At 39.0% G+C, this 27100-nt stretch overlaps 1 protein-coding gene across 2 annotated transcripts in view; it reads left to right on the top strand.

The window, feature by feature from the left end:
* The window catches only part of CNOT10 (CCR4-NOT transcription complex subunit 10), a 59712-nt gene that overhangs the window by 26304 nt on the left and 6308 nt on the right, over nt 1-27100 (top strand). Inside the window, exons 9-14 of one of the 2 annotated variants that reach the window (XM_043442689.1) lie at nt 2373-2522; nt 4305-4507; nt 7578-7699; nt 9444-9620; nt 11056-11133; nt 25057-25170. In XM_043442689.1, the coding sequence (XP_043298624.1) occupies nt 2373-2522; nt 4305-4507; nt 7578-7699; nt 9444-9620; nt 11056-11133; nt 25057-25170 (844 nt within the window). Of the gene's footprint in view, nt 1-2372; nt 2523-4304; nt 4508-7577; nt 7700-9443; nt 9621-11052; nt 11134-25056; nt 25171-27100 lie in introns of both variants that reach the window. The other variant, XM_043442688.1, reaches the window with a different exon arrangement.

The raw sequence follows: 27100 nt of genomic DNA, 5'->3' as shown, positions 1-27100 counted from the left end.
CTTCTTCTTCTTCTTTTTTTTTTTTAAAGAATTTTCTTTTATTACTTGTTTCCATTTTAAGAGATGCCTCACTTCTTCTCCTACATGTCTTTCACCTCAGATACTCTTTCGGTCGTTTTGGTTTTAATACCAGCTTAGAGATTGTGTCCAAGGCATAAGGACTTTGGGCTTTTGCTTTGGGAAATGAGAGACCTTTTAAGGAAATGAGATGACAGTGATTTTACTTTTTCCCTTCTCTCCCATAAAAGCAGTGATATTATGAAATATTTTTTAGACCATTATATTGAAAATATTTTTATAAATTAGGAATTTACTTACTGCTATTCTTTCCTCTATTTAGAAAGCCTTAACAAATTGTTTAATATTAATAGTAAAATGAAAGGTAAAATTTGCAGCTCTCATTTAAGTTCGTGTCATTGCTGTTTTATGGAGAAGGAGGAAGAAAATCGGTTTATTCAAGAAATGAGGTTAAACTAGTGAAGATATTTTGGACTAAGTTCAGAATGCAAAAGATAAATAAATATTTGTTTCATCTGAGATTCTGTTTAGACCAGTGTACAAAACATAAATGTAAACACACTCAGACCTTCCCCATTCACCCCTTTGGTCCAGTGGAGTCATAAAGGACAGAAAAAGGCAGTGTTTTCCATTATAGTTCTCTCAAGTACTCTCCTTATTCTGAGTACCCATGTCTAATTCTGCTAAATTTTTATTTTTCATGTTTTTATTGTCATAATTTCCCCTCAGAGACCCTCTAACACCCAAACTGAAATGGTCTTTCAGACTAAAAAGATAATATATATTGCAGAAATTTTACCTAGGATTGTCTTCACGCTGATTTCAGAATTGATATTGTCAGTCTTTAAAATGGAACCAGACATGTAGTTGACTAGTCAACACTTATAATCTAGTAGGAAGGATTTTATATATAGTTGTATACTTTATGTATTGATATTTTTCATCGTATTTATTTTAAAATCTTTCATTTGCTTGCCATGTATAAAATTCAGTGTTTGCTGCTGATAAAGTAGGCCTGTTAGAGAAGATTTGGGAATAGTTTTTCTTAAATTGTTCATAATGCCACCCACAAGAAACAACCTCCTTTAAAACATATTTCTTACTCTTTTATTCTTCAGCCTAGATTTTTTTCTTTCTTAAATATTATCACTGCTTAATTTTAAGATAAAATTAAATTTAAATTAAAAATAAGTTAAATTTAAAGCAAAATGAAGCCAGCCTTTCGTTTTTAGCATTAAGCATTGAATGAATATTCTGATTATTAATTTTATCAATCTAGTTTGGTATTTTATATCATTGAGGAAAAGTCAGACTGTCAGCAAATTGTTTAGGAATGTTTGGGAAACCATTTAGAAAAAGAAAACTAAAAAAAGAAAGAAAACTAAAGCTTGGATTGCTTTCATTACACCAAAATAAAATCCAGACACATGCAGGATTAAAAAGTAAAAATAAAATCATAAAGACAACAAAAGAAAACTTGGATGACTATCTTATTTTTGTGGTGAAGAAGCCTTGATTAAACATTATCCAAAATCTCAGAACTATACAGTTTAGAAAAGATGACTAAGTTTGACCACATAAAAATGTAAAACTTTTTATAATTAAAAACATAAGCATACACATACACACACTCTAACCAAGTCACAAGACAGATGACAAGCTGGCAGTGGGGGGGAATAATTGAAACACATGGGACAGAAGGTTTCTATAATGTACACACTAGCAGGTAACCAATAGGAAAACATCTGTAACCAGATCTTTTACATGGGTTAAGAACTAGGAAGAGGCAAGTGTACAGGATAAGAAATACAAATGTCCAACTCACACAGGAAGATAGATGCTCAGCCATCATCATAGTTAAAGGAGTGTGAATGGAAAGAAGAGTGGAGACAGAGTTGAACAAAACAGGATTTTACACATTCTATTTGCATGTTCTTTAATATACTTCTATCGCTTCTGTAACTTGCTTCTTTCCTCCCCAGAACTGTTGTGTGGATGCAATTTGTACTTACTATGTTACTAATAAATACTTCTTGTCTTCTGCATTTTTGTATCATTTGCCTGTGGTTATTAAAAATGAAATCAGAAAAAGATAAAAAGGCTAACAAAATCATTATGCTGAAAAAAAAAATCAATATGCTGGATTTATTTATCACCTTTAATAAGAGATTCTAAGAGAAAGGAGTTTACAGAATTTTCAGATGTTTTCCTAAATTTTGTATGCCTTGTAAACTGTTCTCTAGTGTCTGAGTGGCATTGAATATAGAATTAACTCAAGCCCCAAAAGCCTGATTCTTGTAGGATGTGTATCACCAGTAAAATTAGCTTGTGGACAGATCTGTTGTTTTTCTCAGGTGAATGCTTGCGGTGCATGTTCTGGAATAATCTTGGTTGTATCCATTTTGCCATGAGCAAGCACAATTTGGGAATTTTCTACTTTAAGAAGGCTCTACAGGAGAATGACGATGTCTGTGCCCAGCTCAGCGCGGGCAGCGCCGATCCAGGTAAGCCCACGGGTGGCGGCAGCTTCTGTTTCACTGCTCGAGGAAAGCATGGTTTCAGGGAGCAGGTACCTGGTTAAAATGCTTGTCATGTGTCCTTACATACACATGATCCTACCCCAGAAATTGACTCTGGATTTTTAGTAGATATTGCTACTTTGTGTAGCAAGGTGTTAGGAATAATAAACAAAGAAGTTCAAATTACATTCACTTTTTCATGGATTTGAAAAATCAGTAATCTCATGTGGTAATGTTATAAAGCAAAGTATTTTCCTAAGATTTCTTAACTCTGCCAAACTAGTTTGTTTTTTTTTGTTTGTGCTTTTTTTTTTTTTTTTAATTCATTTTGGCTGCGCCAGGTCTGACTTGCAGCACTCAGGATCTTCTTCATTGCCGCATGAGGTATCTCTTAGTTGAGACATGCAGGATCTAGTTCCCTGACCAGGGATCAAACCCAGACCCTCTTACCTTGGGAGCGTGAGGTCTTAGCCACGAGACCACCAGGGAAGTCCCTAAACTAGTTTTATTCTAGCCTTTTTTTTTTTTTTTCTTCAGGGGGTGTCATATGTGATATGGTTGGCAGCACCTGACAATCTTTAAGCAAATTTTTGGAGTTTATCCCTTTATATTCTTGGTATGTGGATCCTTGATCTGAAGTCCTTAAAATCAGGCAATTGTGTAGTTTAAAGACTATTTAATTGATGAAAAATATATCCAAAAAATCACACACAGTCTCTCTCTCTCCTTTTTTTTGGCCACACCACACGGCTTGTGGGATCTTAGTTCCTCGACCAGGGATCAAACCTGGGTGGGCCCCAACAGTGAAAGCGCCAAGTCCTAACCACTGGACTGCCAGGGAATCCCTCCTCTCATTTTATTATGGCCTATGAAAGAAAGGAGAAGAGGGAGGCAGAGGGGGAGATGGTTAGATAGCATCACCGCCTCAATAGATAGGAATTTAAACAAACTCCAGGAGATAGTGAAGGCCAGGGAAGCCTAGCATGCTGCAGTCCATGGGGTCACAAAGAATCAGACACAACTTAGTGACTGAACAGCTACAACAATGAAAATTAGAATAAGTGAATGAACACTAGTCATTGTAGGTATAGTAAATTTTTGTTTCCGTAGTAAAGTTCCCTAAAACCCTAACATTAGCTGAATACTTCTGGTTAAGAAAATACATGATGATCAGATGGCTGTGATGTGCGTAGTCACTCAGTCTTGTCCGACTCTTTACAACCCCGTGGACTGTAGCCCACCAGGCTCCTCTGTCCATGGGATTCTCCAGGCAAGAATACCGGCGTAGCTTGCCACACACTCCAGAGGATCTTCCCAAGCCAGGGATCAAACCCAGGTCTCCCGCACCGTAGGGAGAGTCTTTAGCACCTGAACCACCAGGGAAGCCTCGCTGAACTGAAAGTGAAGAGGAGGGACATCTACTTACAGGCGCTAAGAGTGCAGAGAGGTAGTGTAAGGTTCATTGGAGTGAGAGAGGGTCCTACCTCTGTCTTTGCCTTCCTGGAACATCGTTGCCTGGGGAGTTGGCACACGAGAAGACACATCTCTGGCTCCTTGAGCACAGACAACTGAGATGCCTCTGGAGGATATGTGTCAGGTCGCGGGTGGAGATCATCATTGTGGTGGGAGGTGTTTACACCTTCAGATTGAGAATTGGGGTCCTCGGTGTCAGACAAGGTACTGGTTAAGTACTTAGTGAAGAAAGGTTTTCAGCGGAGCTGCTATTGTAAATCTAATGGTTTGTTCTCATCTGCTTTTTATCATCAGGCAAAAAATTTTCAGGAAGACCTATGTGTACATTACTAACCAACAAGAGGTATGAGTTGCTCTATAACTGTGGGATTCAGCTGCTTCACATTGGAAGGCCGCTCGCTGCGTTTGAGTGTCTGATTGAAGCGGTTCAGGTTTATCACGCAAACCCCCGCCTCTGGCTGCGGCTGGCTGAATGCTGCATTGCTGCCAATAAGGGAGTGAGTCTCTATCTTTTTTGAACCCCCACCCCCACTTGCTGCCCCCTCCCCTTGCTGACTCTCAGGGAGTTTGTAAAGATAGTCTTCCGTTCCTTATCAGTTGGACAAAATTTAGTTTCGTGAAGTCATGTTTTCACTTTCTGGCTCTTGGTAAGAATGACCACATGTGTCAGCAGTCAACGTTGAAAAGTTGAAGCCATTCAGAAGGTCGTATCTGTTGCAGCAGTGGTCTGCTAGCTGCCGGGGCAGGGGCCACGCCGTCAGCTGGCGTGAAAGTGCTGTGTGTACCCGGTGATTAAACGAGGACTGCTGATAACACAGCAAGTGTGGAAAGAACCGTGTTAGGCTGTGTTTCCTCCAGTGCCCGCAGGTTTACTTCTGATTCGGTAGATGATGTGGAGTTAGTGGATTACCGGGCTTTTTCTCTCTGACACATGTCCATGCACAGTGGTTATGAGAAATAGACCAGTTTACACTAGCGTCCATGCCTAGATTATCGCCAAACAGTGGGTGACGAAAGCCTTTTGAATCTCAGGTTGAGGAGGGGTCAGTGGGCGGTGGGGGAACGACAGGTCGTATCAGATTCACCAGCTGTCTGTACCACCCCGTCTCCTAGCCACCCCCCGCCCTTGCTAGGCTCTAGGGGGTATGGCATCCAGAGGTTTTGCCTGGCATGTCTGCCATGGGGAACAGCACTTCCTGAAAAGCAACTATAGGAACTAAAGGGATTAAAGAGGTGTGTCTGCCTGGCAGTTGTCACACTTGATACAAGCAATTTGATTTGAGTTTGCCACCACTGGGGGAAGAGGTGAATGTTGTCTTTGAAAGACTTTAGTGGGTTATTTCATTGTACTTTTCCTTCCTATCAAGAGACAGCTTTCTTAATGGGTAATTCTTAAATTAACTGATAAACAATTCTAGGTATAATTTATTTATTTATTTTTAAACAAAAGGGATCTCTAGAAATTGCTTATTCTCTTTAACGAGATGAATTTAATTAGTGTTGGAGGCTCTAGTGAGGTTTAGTTATTTTCTTTTAAAATGACTTATTTTTAGAAATGGTGCGTTTAGGATTGTCTGTCTTCTGTGGATTTCATGAGGTTTTTTTTTTTCTGTCCTGTTTTCTTCTAGAAAATTGTAAATTTGTAAATTTTTTAAAAATGGCAAAAATGATTTGGTTGTGAAAACCTGGTAGATACCAGAACACTCACAATCCTGTGCTACTAACAGGAAATTTGCCATAAATAGTTACATATCTTTGCACTTCTCCTCCTAGAACCTGAGGTAAAATCAGCCCCAAAATACTCTTGAGTAACATGAGAGAGGAAAATCCCAACAGGAGAAATTATAAACTCCAAGTAAAATTGTGTAACGTTTCTTTTAATTTACTCAGGACAGAAGGGATGCTGGACAAAGTTTTACTTTCCGAAAATAAACTCATTTATCAATAAGCAGTAACTTGGTGATACCAAGGAGGTAATTTTGTCCTCATTATCTAATGCATGTTGTTTCAGACCTCTTTTGGCAGATGCAGGGTTTTTGTTTACCTTAGCAATGTATACTATATATAAGAAAATATTTACTAAATAAAAAATATAGACTCAGAGTATTTAAGAGAAGACTACTTAAAAAAATCACCACATACCATTTACTTTTCTGGATATGTGCCATTTATTTTTCTGAGTTCTGAAAATTACTTCTTGAATGTGGTTACTGCCAAGCCACTATAAAATTATGAATATTTTAATCACATAATATTTTACATTAAGACTGTTCTGGCACGCTCTCTGGCTGTTGGTGTCCTATTGAATCTGTGGTCTGTTTGGAGGATTTTTAGTCCCATCCAGATCTAGCCATCTGATCAGCTTCTACAGCCTTAAGGATCAGGGAAGAGAGTATGGACAGACTGTTGAAAGGCCTTCTCTTCTGACCTCCTTCTAATCGTGGTTCAGAACACCTACCCTTTCTTTATTTTCCACTAGTATTCCTTAGCTGCCTCCTCAATAAAAAAAATTAGTTCCAGTCACTTTTATTGTATTTTTTTATACGTCATGTAATTCTTTCTAAAATGAAGATACATGTAAATCCTTGCTTTGTTAAAAGTCACACGTATATGGAGGTAGAACCATGAGAAAGTTGTATTAGGGAGGAAGAAGTCACAGCGCAGAAACAACGCGTTGCGAGGTGGACTTTTTGCAGGGCAGAGTTATCTCTGCAAGTCCATATGAGTTGTCTCCAGTTTGTCCCTGTGTGTGAGAATCTGCAGTACTTTATGAAATGCAGGTAAATCAGAGACTTAGCATGAAGGAGGGGACGATAAAGGAAGTTGGCACCACCAAGCTCCTATAGTGAGATTGTGTACTGTAGTGAAATATCCTAAAATATTTGTATATGTGCCAGTAGCTTTTACTATTTTCAGTTTAATGTTTACAGGGCTGTAGGATTTTAATTTCCTGGGAGGTGAGGATCGTGCCTATGATAAATGTTGACATATGTAGCTTGTTTGTGTATATGTTTTTGACACTGTAATTAATACTTTCAGTTAAGAAGGGAGAGATCTGTGTTTTAGGAAATGGAGCTACGTCCCTTCTCTCATTCACTGTGTTTCTGTGGCTCTTAGTTTCTTTAAGAAAGAAAATGCCCAAAGTGCCCGTCATATCCAGCATGGTGCCTAGGGCACAGACTGGTCCAAATAAATCATTCTGAATAAACACTTGAGTCATTTTTCTGTAATACATTCTTTTTTTATATTCTTTTCCATTATAGTTTTTCTTGGGATATTGAATATTGTTCTCTCTCCTGTACAGTAGCACCTTGTTACTTGAGTCACTCTTGAATTGCTCTTTTGCCTCAGATTTATCTCAGAGCTTATACTAATAAAGTGTAGTGTATGTCACTGACTTTTAGCCCCGTGTCCTCTCCTCTTCATTACCAAACATTTATCACCCAAAACACCACATTGGTGGATCTTAAGAAGGTTCTTAGAGTAATTGTGAAAGGTCCTGGGTTATTTTTCATACCTCATCTTACAATTCCATTAAATTAATTAGAAATTATTTGTGTTTTGTAGACTTCTGAACAAGAAACAAAAGGTCTTCCAAGTAAAAAAGGAATTGTACAGTCTATTGTTGGCCAAGGCTATCATCGTAAAATAGTTCTGGCATCACAGTCGATCCAGAATACTGTTTATAAGTAAGTATTTTGCAAAGAGAAAGGGTATGTGTTTAATACTATTTCATAATAGTGTTATTTATTAAAAAATATGGTTGGAAATTACCTCATAGGAGGAGCCACTTTGTAACTAGATTTTATTGCTGCTTCAACAAATAGACTGCTACGCATAGGTCTGCGGCGAATGTTCTTTCATACGTGATTTTGCTTTGTTATATCCATGGGTGTTGAAGTTGTCCTACGAAACCCTGGTCTATTCAGTGCCATTATCCAGAATGTCCAGAAGAGGGCATCTTGTTGTTTCCTTTTTATATAGTTGATCACTGATGCTTTTCACTTAGTTATTATTTTCTCACAGTCCCAAAAGCTAATTCCTTAGTACTAGGAGAAAAAAGTACTGTTATATATATCAACAAAGGTAATATAAAGCTGTCTCATGTAGAAGAGCTTTTCAGTTGAAGAACTTTTAAATATGAACATCTTTATCTCTTACAAAGATTCCAGTTTGGAGTTGCTACTATTTCTAAAGTAGTAGGCTTTGTAAAAAAATTTCTGCTTTGTCCAAAGTAAAATTGTTCACTGCCATTTAAAAGTTTTGTCAAAGTTTCAAAAACATATCTGGCACACAACATTTTGCTCTTTATTTCAACAGTAATACAGATTTCTTTCAAAGACAAGTTAAAACATCACTTCCCTACCATTTTAAAACTGTTACACCTTTTCACTTTTTTCTCCCTAATACAGCTGATTCAGCTTGATATATAAAACCAACGAAATTATATAAAATCTCAACAAAGTTATAAGACTGATAACATTACTTTTTCAAAAGGTAACTGTAAATAAGATATTTTCAAAAGCAAACATCAACCAAAACAAAGCTCAGATGTGAAAATCTACTTTTCCCCTTCTTTCCAGTTCTGATTGTACCTGTCCTGGCCTTCACTATGGTTTTTATTGTCTGTAACTCCCTTGTCAGATTAACACTGACATTGCGGGTATCCGTCAAGTTGTCCCTGAAGTTCCATTCCAGCAGAAACAACATGGTGTATAATGCATATACTTGCAATCTATTGCTTATACTTTTTACATCTTATATACAGACATACCTCCCTTTACTGCACTTTGCTATTGCTGAGTTGCACTTTGCAGATATTGCTTTTTTTTTTTCCCCCCACAAATTGAAGGTTTGTGACAGTCCTGAGTGGAGCAAGTCTGTTGGTGCCATTTTTCCAATAATAGTTATTCACTTTATAATCTGTGTGTCACATTTAGGTCATTCTTGGCACTTTCTCAAACTTTTTTGTCATTATTTGTTATGGTGATCAGTGATCATCGATGGTACTGTTGCGAGAAGATTTTGACTTGCTAAAGGGTAGTGATAGTTAGCATTTAACAATTAATATTAAGACAGGTACGTTGGCTTTTTTTTTTTTAGAGATGATGTTGTTGCAAACTTAATAGACCACAGCATAGTGTAGGCATTCCTTATATATCCAGTGGGAAACCAAAAAATTTGTGTGACTTATTTTATTGTGATGCTGTCTTTATTGTGGTGGTCTGGAACTAAACCCATGATGTCCCCAAGGTATGCCTGTGTGATATTTAGGCTTTGGATTCTTTAGCATTCTAACTGCTTGTATTACCATTTCTATCTGTCCAAGGGCAAAGCCTTTATTATTTAGTTACGTTGGTTTTATTCCTGATGATGGGGAAGTCTTATTTATTGTTGTCGTTTTGTTAGCTGACTTGGTTTTCTTCTTTTCAGTGATGGACAGTCTTCAGCCATTCCTGTAGCCAGTATGGAGTTTGCTGCCATTTGTCTCCGAAATGCCTTGCTGCTGTTACCTGAAGACCAGCAAGATCCGAAGCAGGAAAATGGATCTAAAAACAGTAATCAGTTAGGGGGCAACCCGGAGAGCAGTGAAAGCAGCGACGCTTGCAGGTATTCCGACTGCTTTGACCTCCCTCGGTCAAGTCTGTGGGTCTTCATTAGTCAGCTTCCATCCAGTAGATAAGTTCCTAAAATCTGCAGCCGGAATTTCCAAAGTTTTCTGTTTTGAGTAATAGGAAGTATGAATGTTTAAGTATTTCTGGGAAATTCCCTGGCGGTCTAGTGGATTCCAAGCTTTCACTGCCGAGGCCTGGGTCAGTCCATGGTTGGGGAACTAAGATCCCACAAGCCACGCAGCTTGGCCAAATGTGTGTGTGTGTGTGTGTGTGTGTGTTTTCTTTTTCTACAAGAGAAAAATAAGGTGAAGGCTAAGTGAGGAGAGAATCTTGAAAGAGAAAGGTAGAAAGTAACAGCTTTTCGCTGCTATGACAAATCACTGCAAGAAATTCTGTTGCTGTCAGAGATGGCTTTTTTAAAAAAAAAAAACCTTTATTAAAATCAATACTTAAATCCCTAAAACTTCTCTTTTCTTATTATTTTGTGCCTTTTCTCTTAACATGCTGTAAACCACTGACCTTCAGGATATTTCTGGATATTTCTGATTTTCTACATTAAATGAAATATTATGGCAATCTCTAGAAATTGGGGGGCTTCCCAGGTGACTCAGTGGTAAAGAATCAACACAGGTTCAGTCCCCGAATTGAGAAGATCCCCTGGAGTAGGGAATGGCCACCCACTCCAGTATTCTTACCTGGGAAATTCCATGGCCACAGAAGCATGGCGGGCTACATTCCATGGGGTTGCAACGAGTCGGACAGGAGTGTTGACTAAGCAGTGAGCGCACAGAGATTGGGAGAATTTTATCTTGTAATAAAACAAACACCGTTATACGTAAAGAGCTCTTTTTTACATATGGCACCTTTAAACTCGAGTCTTCCATCTCAGCATCTTTTCTAAGATGCTAAAAATACAACGTTTATTATAGAAAATTGGGAACAAAAATTGTGGAATTTTTTTCCCTCCATCAAGGGGTTATGCTTTGCTATAGTTGGTAAAAGACAACTAGAAGAATGAGAAATTTGTAAAAATACTGGAATGGTTTCCTTTGTATAGTAGAGATATTGTTTTCTGTTACAGACTTTTTAAAGCAGTAGGGGAAAGAAGCTAATACATGGTATAGCTTTTTTTTTAAAAAAATTTCTTGGCTGCACTGTGGAGCATGTGGGATCCCAGTTCCCCAGCCAGGGATCGAACCTGTGTCCGCTGCATTGGAAACACGGAGTCTTAACCTCTGGACCACCAGAAAAGTCCCTATGCTACAGCTTTAACATGTTAGTGATACTGCATTACTGTATTTTTCAGTTTGATTTTTTTACACTTTTTTCATAAAAAATTGCATGAGAGTAGGGATAGGGAGATGAAACTTTATCAGTATATTTGATTATTTGTGCTCTTCATAATTAGGACTCTATCTTTATTTTAGCAGTAAAAGCCATGATGGAGACAAATGCATTCCAGCTCCACCTTCTTCCCCATTAAGAAAACAGGAGTTAGAAAACTTAAAGTGAGTATCTAAACAAAATTAGCATTGCATTGGTCCTTTATTTTGTTAATATTATGAATTGCATTGATTAAGTGTCAGATATTAAACCAACCTTTCAATCTTGTGATTTAACCCTACCAGGCAGGATGTATTACCTTTTTAATAAACTGTTGGATTGAATCTTTTTGTGAGGAGTGTTTGCTCCCATGCTCACAGGGAAAGGTGGTCCATGTTCTTCATTCCTATAGATGTCTTGTTTAGGGTTTAGTTTCAGGGTTATGCTGAACATATGAATGAGTTGGGAAGTAACTTCCTCTGTTTTCTGAGAGTTTATCTGATGTAGGTGCTGCTCCTTCCTCAGATGATTGATAGAATTCACCAGTAAAACCATCTGAGCTAGGGTCTTCTTTGTAGGAAAGTTTCAATAGTGAATTTAAGTTCTTCAGTAGTTAAATGCTATTCAGATTTTCTATTTCATCTCTGTTAGTTTGGGTAAGTTATATTATTGCCTGTGTAGATTTATAAACCCCATTGTATTTGCTTTGAACAGTCATGTTTATGTTGAAAGAAACAGAGCAATCTTTTATGTCTAACTACATGAGTACTATTTCCTGATGATTCTAATTTTTATATAAAATCATTTCCCTTCAATCTGAAGATCTCCCATCATAGTTTTTCCTAAGGTTTTATGTTGTTTTGTTTGTTTTCCTTTTTAAATCTAAAATTGTCTTCATTTCATCTTCATTCTTGGAGGCTCTTTTCTTTGAATAGAAGTATTTTAGGTCTTGTTCTTGTTTTCAGTCAGCTTTTTCAAGACGTCACTGCATTATCTTCTGGCCTCCAGTGTCTGATCTCAGCCATTGTGTTAGAGGTGCCATTTTTCTGTCAACGTGGATTGTCTGTATTTCATTCATCAGTTAGACTATGATGAATCTAAGTGGAGTTTTCTTTGTTTTTAACCTCCCTTGGTGTTAGCTGACTTTCTTAAATCTATAAATTTATCTTTCAACAAATTTGGGATATTTTTGACCATCATCTTTTTATGTTTTGGATATAGGATTAATGGTTCAGCGTCTCCTTAAGAATGATTTCAATAATAGGACTGCAAATTAAAATGGAATGAAAGAGCCATCATTGCTTATGTTTTCACCTACTACGTTGCAAAAAGTGACAAGGGTACAGTTGAGACATTTATATATTGCATTGTAATATGCAATATATAAATTAGCATTGTAAATTTTTGGAAAGCATTTCATTTCATCACATTCTTTCCAACAAACATTAGTGCTAATCTGGTGCTTGCTGCAGGGGAATCAGGTAAAAGAAGAGGCACTGCTCTTAGAAGCAGATGGCAAACACTTAGGAGAAAACGGCATTACTTAGTAGGCCAGTTACCAGGTGGTGGGATTTGGGGCGTGTCCTTTCTTCTTGTGATAATTTGATTACCCTAATAAGTGGGGAATGACTTCACTTTAAAATTTTAAGTTTCTTTCAATCCAAGGTGTTCAATCTGATGCCAAAGTTTATTGATCACCTATGTTACTTTTACTGTGAACCTCCTGTTGGTAGTATTTACTGTTTTATTAAGGAAATTGACCTTTATCGTTTGTCATATAACACTGTTTCTGGTATTTAGTTATAAAACAGAGTTTCATTTATTAAGTGTTGTATTTATCAATCTTTACTTTTTTTTTCCATTTTGTGCGATGTTCAGAAAGGCCTTCTTGCCTCCAAGATTTAAAGAATAATTTAGCCACATTTTTCTAGCACTTTTTGTTACACTGTCACAACCACCAATCTAAATTTTTGTTTCATCTAGAATTTATTTTATATAAGCTTAATAACGTAAGGCTCTCTCCATGTTTCATGTAATTTTTCATAGTACATTTGACTAATTTCATTTACCTTTCCAAATAAAGCTTTGGACAGAGCTATAAAATGCTAAGATTTGTCTCTAAATAGTTTACAGTTACATTTTTATAAAATAATATATATGTGTGTCTGCATGAAAAAAGTCTGGAGGGGAGCTATGTCAGAACCTTCATAGTGGTGGGATAACTGACGATTTTTATTTTGTTACTGGAATATCTGTTTCTTCCAGCTTTTAAAACATGAAGTTACTCCATTAATCTTAATGAGTCTTGTCGGAGGAAAGACTGGCCGTGTGCCTTTTTCTGGTCATGTATCGTCAGATCAGTGTGTTGATGGCATGGCGTTGCTGTCAGCGAGCTTAGGGCTCCAGGCACCCTGTTCAACAAAGCAACAGCCTTCTTTTTTTGGCTGCGCTGGGTCTTTGTTGCTGCCCATGGGCCTTCTCTGGTTGCAGCGAGCAGAGACTCCTTACTAGCTGTGGTGTCTGGGCTTCTCTGTGTGGGGCACAGGCTCAGTTGTTGTGGCGGACAGGCTTATTCGCCCAGACCAGGGATCGAACCTGTTCCCTGCCTTAGCAGGCAGATTCTTAATCACTGAACCACCAAGGAAGTCCAAACAGCAGCTTTTTATCTCTTTATTCTGGCAAATTCCCACTTTGCAGTAATATAACCTCTCTTTCCTGGGTTATATATATATGTGTGAATTTCCACTGTATCTTATTTTCAGGAAGAAAGCATTAATCTTCTTATTATATGAAGAAAATCTAAGCTCTCAAATTTAGTTAGAAATGAGTTGGTCATCTAAGGTTTTAGAAGCAGCTTGTTTTTTGTTGGGTTTTTTTTTTAACTTAAAGGTAATTAAATGTTTTTTTCCAAAGTTCTATTTAAATTTTCTTGAATTCTTATTTCTTATATGAGTCAGAAGGTAGCAAAAAAATAAAAAATACTATGACAAATTACTGGTGAAACAATGACGAACAAAATATACAAAAGAATATAGCTATGGAGTGAAATAAAATGAAATTTAAAAAAGAATCAAATTCCAACCATATAGCTAAAATAAACTCACTATTTTTGTGAGTGGAAATGTGAAAAAAACAAAGCAAATTAAGTAAAGCTAATCTAGGTTTGGTATAAAGTGGGCTGATGTAAAGGGGTAGATTATAAATTTCAGCCAAGGCTGTATTTGGGAAAATGCTTTAAATTTGCCCCCCAAAATGTACAGTTTTTTTCCCCCAATATGCCTACTGTTTTCTACAGATGTCTGTGTTTATGGAGCCACCCACATTTCATATTTACCTCAGGGTTCCTCTGTCTTTAATAGATTACTTTGTAGGGTAAGAATCCAGGTAAGGTAAAGGCTCCGCAGTGTGAAGTAAATCTTGGCCAGTCCTCTCCATTGGGCGGCAGCTGACCAGCTTCCTCTGTATCCTTCCAGTGAGATTTCTCATTACCATCCCAGCATATATATATGGATTTTTACACTACATCCATAGCGTTCCACACTGCTCTGTACCTTACTTTCCGCATTTGACAATGCATCTGTAGAGATTGTTTGTGTCCGTACAGAGCTTGGTTTCATTCTTTCTAATGGGTGCATACAATTGCATTATATGGATGCATACAATTGCGTTATATGGATATGACTATTTAACGTTGACTTATATTTAGTTATAATGTTGTCAGTCTTTGCTGTTATAAATAATTTTGCAGTGACTCTTGCTGTATACAGTTAAGGGGAATCCTTAATGATGAAGGTTATTTGCAGCAATATTTAAGTTGGATTTCATTTTTACAAGTTTATTTGAATGAGTGCTAATCTTGGGATTGCTTTATGTGTGCATGTAATTTAAGACGTTTCTGATCCCACGCTGGTTGAACAGCCACAGAGTTGAGTAATTTAAATTTACTTTCTGTAAGTGGCACCGAAAGAGAGACGGGTATGTGCAGGGTGGCATTCATCCCCTCAGAGAGTGTTGTGCCTTTCACAACTGTTTGCTTTCCACACATTCTAGCAGGGGGATTGGTGGTTTTCAGAGAGAAAAAAAAAATTACTTCCCTGTTTTAGTGGACAGGGACAGAGGGTCTCCATAGGGAATTCCATCATCATAAAGTGAGGTAAGATGGGTTTGCTGATACATACTAACCTTTTTTTCTTATGGAGCAGATGGGAGAAGGGAAATGGAACAAGATGGAAGGAGCCTTAGGGTAGATTTATAAAAAGAACGGCTGGACAAGGACAGTAGTAACCATAATGTGGAGATAAATGGTGTGGGGGAAGGAGTCGTAAAAGATTTGTGTCGTAATTTTCAAAGCTATAAAAGCTCCCAGCGTAGTTGGGTGTGTTAGAGGGCAGCTCCGTGGCAGCAGCCAGCTGTCTTCTGCAGAAAGGAGGAGCCTGAGCACATTGGTTCTCTGTTGAGATCCTGGAATTGTCAGAGATTTTATCTGTTTCTAGCCTGAATTCGTTTATGTGATTGGAAAGGTGTATGAGGAGTGCATAGTTTAGTTTTTATGGACTATTATATTTGACCCCTCTGTGCTCTAATACCCAAGACACCAATGCAAAACCTCATTTCCTCTTTGCCAGCATAACTAATATGCAGTAAATTATCATGACTGTTCTAATGACCACTTCTTACTGTATGGATCCAGACAGAGCTTCTTGACTAGTTTCCTTTTTTTTTTTTTTTTCGTTTGTACATGAATGAAGATTGGTTCCCCCAAAAAATCATTCTAACCAAGTTACGGATATATTTTCAGAAGGCATAGGATACCTGAAGCAATTGTGAAGTTCTGTATTAAAATCAAGGTAGCTTTCAGAAAAAAATATTCTCAAAATTAAAACAGAAATTTATCCCCCAAGCAGGAAAAAGCCTCAGAAATTAATAGTTTGATCATGAGGCTCAAATGAATTTAGAGATATTGATACATTGGGTCAAGAAGGCATATATATAATGATACTGCAAGAATATTCCTTTATTTCCTGAATCACCCAAAGCAAAGCCGTTGGTTTCATACGAGTAAGAAGACTCATGCACAGACACGCATACTCAGTCTCCCTGCAGTCTTGTTAAAGAAGCGCTCTGACTTACATTATTTAAGTGAAAGGTGATTCCATTTCTCAGTTTTTGTCTGAGAGAAATGAAAATTTGTCCACGTGAGAATTTTAAAGCAGCTTTACTTTTGATAGACAAAAAGTAGAAATAGCCTCAGCATGTATCAGTGGGAGATTGGCTTAACTAAATTGCTGTCTAGGAATTCCCTAGTGGTCCGGTGGCTGGGACTGCAAGCTTCCATCCCAAGGGGCAAGTAAGTGTTTGATCCCTGGTCGGGGAGCTAAGATCCCACATGCCACTCAGTGCAACCAAAAATTTTTTTAACTTAAGTAGAGACTTCCCTGGTGGTCCAGTGGCTGAGACTCCACACTCCCAGCGGAAGGGGCCCGAGTTTGATCCCCTGGTCAGGGAACTAGGTCCTGTATGCTGAAACTAAAGATCCTACATGCCCCAGGTAAGATCGAGTGAGGCCAAATTAAATTTTTTTTTTTTTTTAAAAATAAATAAATAAATAAATTACAGGCCACTCTGTATATTGGAATACTACTCAGCTGTGAAAAGGAACAAGCTACTGAGGCTCTAGTCAACATGATGTAAATTTCAAAACATTTTGTTTCTTCTTTTACTCAGTGTAAGGTACGTACTGTATGATTCTATTTATACCATTTGTAAGATAGGCAGAAGCTATACTAACTTATGTTCATAGAAATCAAAACAGTGTTTAGGGAATTGACTGGAAGGAATCTATCTTTGTGGGGTGAAAGAAATATTCTGTATCTTAATTGGACTCGTGGTTACATGTATATGTTCAAACTTAGCAAGCTGTACATTTAAGATGATGTATTTTAAGATGATATAAAAATCATACCTAACTTAAAATGTTTTAAGAAATTTTGAAAATTTTCAAAGTTCATATAACTCTAAATATATTCTTTGGGGAAATACAACTAACCATTAATGATTCATAAATGGTCAGTTTCTCTGACATATCACTCATGGGGTGACATGTGGAAAACGGGGCGTTTTAACAGCAACAAAAAACTCTCCTTGTATTTTATGTGTATTCCTTAGACCCTAAAGCCTCAGTATCTAAAATCACAATCACTCATCACTGGGCCCTGAGCACATGGGACATGGCTCATGAAAGGTACACAGTTCAGATGTATGATACACACCAATTTCACAACTTCTAAAACTGTAATATATGTCAGTAATGTTTTGTATTGATTATGTTGAAATGACAGTTTAGATATATTGGGTTAATTTTAAAATAATGAAATTAATTCCATCTGTTTGTTTTTTTTTAATGTGTCTACTAGAAAATATAAAATAACACTCATGGCCCCGATTACATTTCTCTTGGACAGTGCTGCCTCCAAGGTTTAGAACCACTTGACGTATTTGTATTTTTTGATACCTGGTTTTTACCAGTGTGTGATACTGCTCCTATGCCAGTTTCCTCACACATGCCACAAAATTTAGCCGAGTGTTTCATCAGAAAAATTCATCTTTAAAAGGCCTAACTCCCAAATGACTCTTATAGTGCAAAAACATGTACAGGGTTGATATCTTGGCCATATGCTTTGATTTAAATACTAATGTTACCATGTGCTTTTGGGAAATAATGATTTTCTTACACACTATACACACCCGATATATTATAAGGGTTGACTTTTTACAGTATACAACCTAATATATTATAAGGGTTGACTTTTTTTAGGTCAAACATTTATTGACTATCACTGATAAATTGGCTGAGCAGTAAAGAATCTGCCTGCAGCGCAGGAGTCGAGGGTTCGATCCCTGGGTCAGGAAGATCCCCTGGAGAAGGAAATGGCAACCCACTCCAGTGTTCTTGCCTGGAGAATCCTGTGGATGGGGGAGCCTGGGAGGCTACAGTCCATGGGGTTGCGAAGAGTCGAACAGGACTTAGCAACTAAACAACAAAATAACTGATAACATATTTTTAAAACAGCTGTATTGAGATATGATCCACATACCATACAATTCACCTGTTTAAAGTGTACATCCCGTGATTGTTGGTTTATTCACAGCATTGTGCAGTCATCACCGCAGTCAGTTGCAGAACCCCGCACCCTTTGGCTGTAACCTCTTTCTCTTCAGTCCACTCCCCAGCCTTAATCAATCCACTTTCTGTCTCTAGATTACCTGTTTTGCACTTTCCCGTGAATGGGATTATGTAATATGCGGGTTTTATGACTGGCTGCTTTCACTTACAGTAATGTTTTCAAGGTTCATTCAAGTTGTTGCCTGTATCAGTATTTCATTCGTTTTTATTTCTGAATGATATTCCGTTGTATGGATATACCACATTTTGCTTATTCATTCATTTTGGGTTGTTTCCATCTTTAGGCTACTAGGAATAACGCTGCTCTAAACATGCATGTCCAAGTCTCTGTGTAGACATGTTTTTATTTTTCTACCTAGAAGTGGGATTGCTGGGTCCCATGGTAACTATCTAATTATTTAAGGAATAACCAGACTGTTCTGTAAAGTGGCTGCCCCGCTTTTACAGTCCTACCAGCCGTGTATGAGAGTGGCAATTTCTTCACATCCACACCAGCACTTGTTGTTCATCTTTTTTATTATATGGATACATTGTCGTGGATGTGAAGTGGTATCTCACTGTGGCTTTGATTTGCATTTCCCTGAAACCTAATGATGTTGAGCATCTTTTCATGTGCTTATTAGACATCTGTATCTTTTTCTTTAGAGAAATGTTTATTGAAATCCTTTGTCTATTTTTTAAAGGGGTTAGTTGTCTTTTTTATTATTGAGTTGTAAGAGTTACTTATATATTCTAGGTCCAGGGTCCTTATAAGATATATGACTTGTAAATATTTTCTCCAATTCTGTCTGTTGTCTTTTCAGGTCTTTTGCAGGTGTTTGAATCGCAAATATTTTTCATTTTGATAAAGTTCAATTTATGTTTTATTGTTTTATTGACCGTACTTCTCGTGTCATATCGAAGAATCCTCTGCCAAATCCAAGGTCATGAGATTTACCCCTATGTTTTCATCTAAGAGTTAAATAATTTTATTCAGCACTTACATGTAGGTCTTTGATCCATTTTGAGTTAATTTTTGTATATGATATGAGGTAAGGGCTCAACATATTAATCTTTTTGCATAGAAGTATCTTATTAATGGGTTTCCCTGGTAGCTCAGACAGTAAAGAATCCACCTGCAGTGTGGGAGACCTGGGTTTGATCCCTGGGTTGGGAAGATCCTTTGGAGGAGAGCATGACAACCCACTCCAGTATTCTTGCCTGGAGAATTCCATGGACAGAGGAGCCTGGCGAGCTACAGTCCATGGGGTTGCAAAGAGTCAGACATGACTGAACAACTAAGCACATCTTATTAATAGTAAAGAGAGAAGTCCACAAGGTTAGTCACATTAACATTTTATTGTTGTGTGCTATTTTAATAACTGTCATGGGTATGTACAAAGTATTATATATTGCATATTATAGGACATTTTTGTTATTCATTCTGAGATTGTGATACTAGAGAACTTTTGATTTCTTAAAGATAAATTAGAGGCTTCTCTAGAACCTGGAAAAAAGTATAACAGAACTGGAAAAGGGCAAGAAATAATGTTGGGGCCAATATGGGAAATGTCTGTAAGAGAAAATCGGAACAAAGAATATAAAAACGAAATTTCAATTTGTCTTTTTTTTTTTGCTGACACAGATAATTTCAATTTTTTTTTTTTTTTTTTTTAGCAAGAGACTCAAAATGGATAAAAGGAAATGTTCAGACCAAATTTAACTCGGCCCAGTTATTCCACAAGTATAAATTATGGAACCTTAATTAGTTCTTATAGACTTCTTATGTGACACCCAGTGAATTATTTCCCATTCAGTTAAAAGAGACCTCCCATGGCCCAGTGTTTATAAAAGAAGATGAGCCAAACAAATGGTGGATAACATAAATATCACAGGCAGTTTTAGTGTACTTAAGGAATCCTATTTCTTTTGGTCTTAGCCAAATACTTCTATTGTAGTGGGAGAGACATACCTAAAATAAGATCGTGGCTAATAATCTCCTGACTCTCATTTTGCTCTTGTTAGGGACTCAGCCCCGATTCAGTCTTTTAACTGGGTCTGATCCTACTGAAATGTGTTCATCTAGTAAACCCCTCCAAGAAAGGGAACCTGCCTGTGGGACCCATCCTTCATCTTATCAGCAGCTTGTCTTCACATAGCACGATTCACATCTGAATCCCAGGACCCCATTTAGATGAATGGTGATCAGATTAATCACAAGCCAGGGTTGGGATAATTCTTCAGTGGTCTCCCATTCTGGAGAAACCCCACAGGGCTCCTGCTGACTTTGGACAAATCGTTTAACCCATTTGGGCCTTTCTTTCCTCTTCTGTCAAGTTGGATTGAGTGATTTTACAGTCCTGTCCACGTAGAAGATGCTGTGTCTGTGACGGTTGCATTTTATTTGCTGCCTGGGGTAGGACTGGATTCCTTGAGATGCTAGATTTGGTTGAAAAGGAAAACTTCCTCAGCTTTTTTGAGCTGGCCTTCTCTTGGTATTGGATTTGGGGTGTGTTTATCAGTAAGGCTGTTAGTAACAGAACAGTTATTAGAAAGTGAAATGTTTACGGAAGACATGAAGCTTCAAATTTTAAGAACTGGAGTTGACACGTTTAACATTTTCTAGATTTTTGTAGGTAAATGGAAACAGTTTGAAATGTACATTAAAAAAAATTTTAAATCCAGTACCATATTCAATTTGTTAGCAGAAATTCTTTATAGGATGTTTTGAGCCAATTTTTCAAATAACGTGTGTTATGAGGTCACTTTGTGAATTTATTTACCTTTGATAAATGGTGACTGGCTGTACTTACCCCCAGTGTAGCCTCTTTTGAGGTGGGTTGAGCTGTTTGCCAACAAAGGTCCGTCTAGTCAAAGCTATGGTTTTTCTAGTAGCCATGAATGGATGTGAGAGTTGGACTGTAAAGAAAGCTGAGTGCCAAAGAATTGATGCTTTTGAACTATGGTGTTGGAGAAGACTCTTAAGAGTCCCTTGGACAGCAAGGAGATCCAGCCAGTCCATCCTGAAGGAAATCAATCTTGAATATTCATTGGAAGGACTGATGTTGAAGCTGAAACTCCAATCCTTTGGCCACCTGATGTGAAGAACTGACTCATTGGAAAAGACCCTGATGCTGGGAAAGATTGAAGGTGGGAGGAGAAGGGGACGACAGAGGATGAGATGGTTGGGTGGCATCACCGACTCCAAGGACATGAGTTTGAGTAAGCTCCTGGAGTTGGTGATGGACAGGGCGATGTGCTGCAGTCCATGGGGTCGCAAATAGTCGGACACGACCGAGTGACTGAACTAACTGCTGTTTCAGGCACTTGGTTTAGATTCATTTTACCCACAGACTATATGGCTTGACACATTTTAATGCTCAGTCTTAAGTGGCTTGTTGCTGTAGTTTGGTCCTTTAAGGACAAGATTTTCCCCGTTTGTCTCCTTTCTTTGTTCTTTTTTGTTCTGTTCTTTACCAAGGGTTGGCATTCTGTGGCTCTAGAGGCAACTCCTCCAGCGTGTGGAGGAGCGGGCAGGGTCGTATAGGATCCCCCGCGGTGGAGGGGTACGCGGCAGGGCGGGGGAAACCAGCACGTCCCTTCCCCTGAGGTATAGTTCTTCCGGTCTGATGACCTGTCAGATCCACTGAGCCGTTGGTCAAGCAGATCGGACAGTGACTCGAGGAAGTGGTGGGGCAGGGTGGGGCGGGGGTAGGGGTGATGTCAGTATTTTAAGTTGCAGCTATCAGAAGTGAAGTGATTTCTCCAGAGCCAAGCGTCTTTCTGGTGTGACCAGTTTGCAGGAATTAGGCAGCGCGGAGTGTTGTCTCCCAAGAGGAAATGGAGGGTGAGCAAGAGGGTGGTAAGAGATGCCTTAGGGTGGATGGGAAGGCACTCGGAGAAGAGGAGTATGAATGTTAGTTTTAGTTTCATGCGAGGAAATGTACTTTAATGTGATGACTCTTGAGCAGAGAGTTTTGCATTCACGTATTCAAGTATTTTTTAATAGGGAACTTGCTTTAACAGTAGAATCTTTCACCCTGTTCCAATTTGACACCGTGTCTCATGGGGAAAAAGGTAAAAACTGAGGAAAACCAGTTTTTAACCTCGTACATCAATATAGTTTGGGAAGCAGAATCCTGCTGCAAGTCTTACATGACTGATTTCTGGACCCAAAGTGGGCTTGACAGTGGGCTGGAGCAGTAATAGCCCCCCTACTGTCAGGAGAGGCCAGGGCAGGCTTTTCCCAGCACGCCTGCCTGAGGCGAGGCCTGTCCTAGACTCTGGCCCGGGAGCCTGTGTCTGGGAGCCGGAGAGGAGTCGGCTTCATCCGCAAGGTGGCCTGCCACCTGGGCAGGTGGGCGTCTGGGGGCCTGGAGAAGGAGATGGACAATGTTGAAAGCTGTGACTCTTAACAGTGACGGCCTGTTAAACACCTACGCAGACACTGAGAAATTGCTCCAGCCTTTGTGTAGAAAACAAAAGATGCAAGCTTCTTCTGCTTTTAAGGAGCTTATGTTTTGCCCTGGCCTTTGGCAAGAGTCACAGATGGAAACGGATATTCAGTTGTGTGACTGTCATTCAAGTACTGTGAGTTGATGATGGCCTAGGGCCTCTAGAGACCTAGGCCTTTGTTTTATTTTATTATTTATTTATTCTTGCCTGCACTGGGTCTTCATTGCTGCACACGCACTTTCTCTAGCTGTGGCAAGCAGGGGCTATGCTCTAGTTGTGGTGGGAGGACTTCTCTTGTTGCAGAGCACTGGCTCCAGGGTACGCAAGTTTCAGTCATTGTGGCACATGGGCTTAGTTGCCCCACGGCATGTGGGATCTTCCCAGGCCAGGGATTGAACCAGTGTCCCCTGCATTGCAAGGCAGGTTTTTAACCACTAGACCACCAGGGAAGCCCAAGACCCAGGCCTTTAAAAGTGATTCTTTTTCTTCATAAGCAGTGCATATCTGACTGATGAATGAATGCTTATTGCCATTCAAAAATAAGACTATAAATAAACCAAAAGAGGAAATTAAGTCACCCTAATCTCACCACACAGAGCTAACCACTGAAGTGCTCCTGAAAATAGGAGATAACTAGCCAGTGCCTCCCTCCTTTGGGCCCTGGAGTCTTCCATCACAGAGGACTCCCCCTGGGGGTCATTGCCACGGGATGGCCTTGTTAGTGAAGACAGCTGTTGGACACATGAAGATGATTGTAGGCTTGTCAGGAAAATCCCTTTGGTAATGACACTACTTGCTGCTTTTAAGTGACTCCCTTCTATGAACAGGGTTTAGATTTTAAATTATGTGCTCTGTAACAAAATGTAAACTTGTAACATTTCAATTAAATTCTGTTTTCTTCCTGTTTAAAAAGGCAGATTATGGGACTTCCCTGGCGGTCCAGTCGTTAAGGCTCCACGCTCCCAGTGCAGGGACCGCAGGTTCTATCCCTGGTCGGGGAACTAAGATCCCTCGTGCCACACGACGCAGCCAAAAAATAAAAAGAGCAATAATTAATGATAAAAAGATAGGTTGCATGTGTGTGCATAGCTTTGTATGCACTAGAAAAATCATAATATAATCTATTCTTTATACTTTATTTTTAGGGCAGTCTTACGAACTGACAAAGAAGCAGCGTGATAGTGTGGGAGACCCATGAATGGGGAGTCCGTGGTGTTGACTCTTTGTCCTGACCCTAGTCATATGCTCCAAGCTGGAGAATATATTTAGTCACTTTGGATCTGAGTTTCCACTTTGTCATGAAACAAGGACCCACACTAGGCAATCTTCTCGCCCTTATCATCACAGCCTCAGGCCATAAATCTTAGTTTCCTCCTGCCAGTCTACTATTCTGCATTGTTAGGGGTTGAGGGGCTGCTTTTCCTTTAGTGGACGATTTTCTAAGGTTCCAGCAACCAGGACTGAGGCAGTGAGGAGGAACCAGGCTGCTTCTGAGTTTGCCCGCCTGTGGTTTTACCAGAGGGGCATTTCTAGTCAGAGAATTGCAGAGTATTAGAAAGCCATGTTGCTAGGATGGCCACATTCTTCTCAGACTGAAATTACACCCGGAGTGCACTTCATGATATACATATGTATTGTAATTTGTAAACATAACTCAGAACCCCGTATCTAATGTCAGGTCATTTGTGGTTGGCCATTCAGACCTCATTTCTATTTGACAAGGGTTTATTTTAAGATTGCTTTGTGGAGCGGTTGTTTAACATTCAAATGATCTATTAGTGTCAAGTCTTTAGCTAGACTCCTTTTAAATGAGCTGCCCGTTAAGTAGAAAACTAAACAGAAGTTTACCTTTCCAGCCCAACCTAGCAAAATCAGTGTAACTTACATTTTTTATCTTCACATTTATTCATCCTTTTTTTTTGGTCTTGAATATTCATTTAGGATAATAGTACCTATGTGAATGAAATTCTTTTAGTTACTGTTGATACTGTGGCTTAGCAAAAGCTGTAGACTTCTTAATAGTTTCAGAGAAGAACGCTTTACAGTAAGCTTAGCTTACTGTAAAAAATGGATTTTTTTACATCCGAAAAAATGGATTTTTCTGTAAGTTAATTGTTTCTTAGCAGAGTCGCAAATGTGCTTCCATAGCTTTATTTCTAGGATGTTAAAAGAAATGTTCTATGGGAGTAAGTTCCCATGAGGCAATTAACATTTTTTTTTACAGGCTAAGTATATATTGTTAACTCCAGTGGGTTATTTTGTGGGAGATGGGATGGAAGCCAAAGATGATTTAGGTCAACAGCTAAACTGAGCCTCGGGTGGTGGTTTGTACATCCTTCTAATTCTTAGCATTAGCACTGTGGCTTCTGCTCTCCTTGCCTGGCGTCCAGGTTGCCACACTGGCAATCCGGGCCGCCCTTTCCTGTGTAGCAGACATCACCCTCGCCACCTGTGACTCGGGTCTCCTCGGCCCACGCCTTTTGTCTTCCAGATGCTCCATACTGGCCTGCAGTGCCTACGTGGCTCTGGCTTTGGGTGATAACCTTATGGCTCTGAATCACGCAGATAAACTTCTTCAGCAGCCCAAGCTGTCAGGATCTCTGAAGTAAGTGTGACTCACCCTGTGTGTTTGTTTTGTTTGGAGGGTTCCCGTGAGTCTGTGGTGCATATTGCCTTTCGGACTTCCCCGGTGGAATGTAAGTTATCTTAGGGAAAGCAAAAAAGTTTCTTAGTTTGCTAATTTTTTGTGTTTGGTAGTGAAACTTTTTTTTCACTTGTTGCACCGTGAGGGTTATTGGAAACGGCATTTACCATACTGTGCATGAGAAACCAGAAACTCTGGACCCTGTTTTCTGGGTCTGAGGGGGCACATTATCACATACTAGCTCCCAAAACAAGCTGAGTCCTCGGTGAAAAGACCCACATGAAAAGGAGTTTGGTCAACAGGATAAATCTGCTTTGAATTTAAAATATTTTCCCAAACAGCTGCACCATTTCCAGAGAACATGAGTCTTATTTAAACTCTTCAGATGCCTCTTCACTATTAATGTCATTGTCACTCTAAAATTTTCTAAAGCCCATCATCTTTTCTTTTATGAAAATTGAGTAACATGCAGCATTCTTTGAATCTTTGTATGATGCTGATGCTGGAAATTTTATCCAAGACCATGGGTATTCTGCATACCATCAGGACAGTTGTTTGTACACCCTTCCTTTATGTACATAGTTACAATTTCCAAAATACCTTCTTTTCCCTTGCAGTGGCCTTTGTTTATAACATGCAACACTTAGAACTGTGAGGTCATACCCTGAGGAACAGTTCTGTAAATGTTTATTTTTGCCTTTTATAAAGGTATTACTTTATACAGGTATCTAAAGTTAACATTGATTGGGACTTCCCTGGCGGTCCAGTGGTTAACACCCCGTGTTTCCATGACAGCGGGACACAGATTCGATCCCTTCAGGGAACTAAGATTCTATAGGGTGCACAGCGAGGGCCCCCCCACCCCCCCGGCAAAACAAAAGAGCATCCAGGAACATAGAGACTGTCACTATTCAAGTATGAGCGCTCCCGCTCTCCTGTGAGAAAATCTCGTCGACTCTCCAGGCCTGGAGGGTCCTGGGCTGGAGATCAAGGCAGTCGGGTTGCCTCTAAGGCACCCTCCTGTGGCCCAGCGCTGAGAAGTACCAGCCAGGAGCCTTGGCCTGTGCCTACCAGACACCCGCTGCTCAGACTATGCTGTGCCTGGCCATCGGTAGAGGAGAGTTTTGTGTGTGTGTTTATTTTTAACAGAAATGAAACACAAATCCTTGCTGCTTTTTTTTTTTTAATTCTCTGACATGGTCATCACTGTTGTCAAATAAACCTAATTAGATTCTTTCCTTGGCATTTGTGGGAGGGTTTTCAACCGCCTTTATCAGCTTCTTTCCTCTGAACATCAAAGCAACAACATTCTTGGGTTTTATGATTTCTTGAGGGATTGGCCAAGCCATGTCTGATCATTTCATCTGTAATTCTCTTTAACCATTCTGTCCTCATCTTTGGTTCCTAATCACTAGCCAGAACCCCCATCTCTTCAGTGAGGATAAGCCTTTCTGCCTTAGACAGCCCAGGTACCACGGCCACTTTACCTTCATGTACTCGTCCGAAGGTCTGGGCTTTGAGTGTCATGAAGGCATTTAATTGTTGGTTTTTTTTGTTTTGTTTTTTTTTAAGTAAATTCACACATTTTGAAGTGGTTTGAAGTGGTTCTCTGAATTTGTATGTTTATGGGTGGGAGGAGGGTATTTTTATGTTTTTATTTTTTTGGCCTTGCCAGGGTGTGTGGGTTCTCAGTTCCCTGACCGGGAGTCGAATCTGCACCTCCTGCTTGGAAGCACGGAGTCCTAACCACTGGACCAACCAGGAAAGTCTAATGTGTCTCTGTTTTGTAATGATTATTGGCTTATGGATTCTGGCTTAATGCAATTTTTAGAATATCTTATTTCAAAGTATATTTAAAGTTACTGATTTTTTTAAGTTGTCATTCCTGTTA

This window comes from Cervus canadensis, chromosome 22 (assembly GCF_019320065.1).
Source record: "Cervus canadensis isolate Bull #8, Minnesota chromosome 22, ASM1932006v1, whole genome shotgun sequence".
Lineage (NCBI taxonomy): Eukaryota > Metazoa > Chordata > Mammalia > Artiodactyla > Cervidae > Cervus > Cervus canadensis.
The sequence above is the reverse complement of the archived record's forward strand: the minus strand, read 5'-3'. Positions and strand labels throughout refer to the sequence as shown.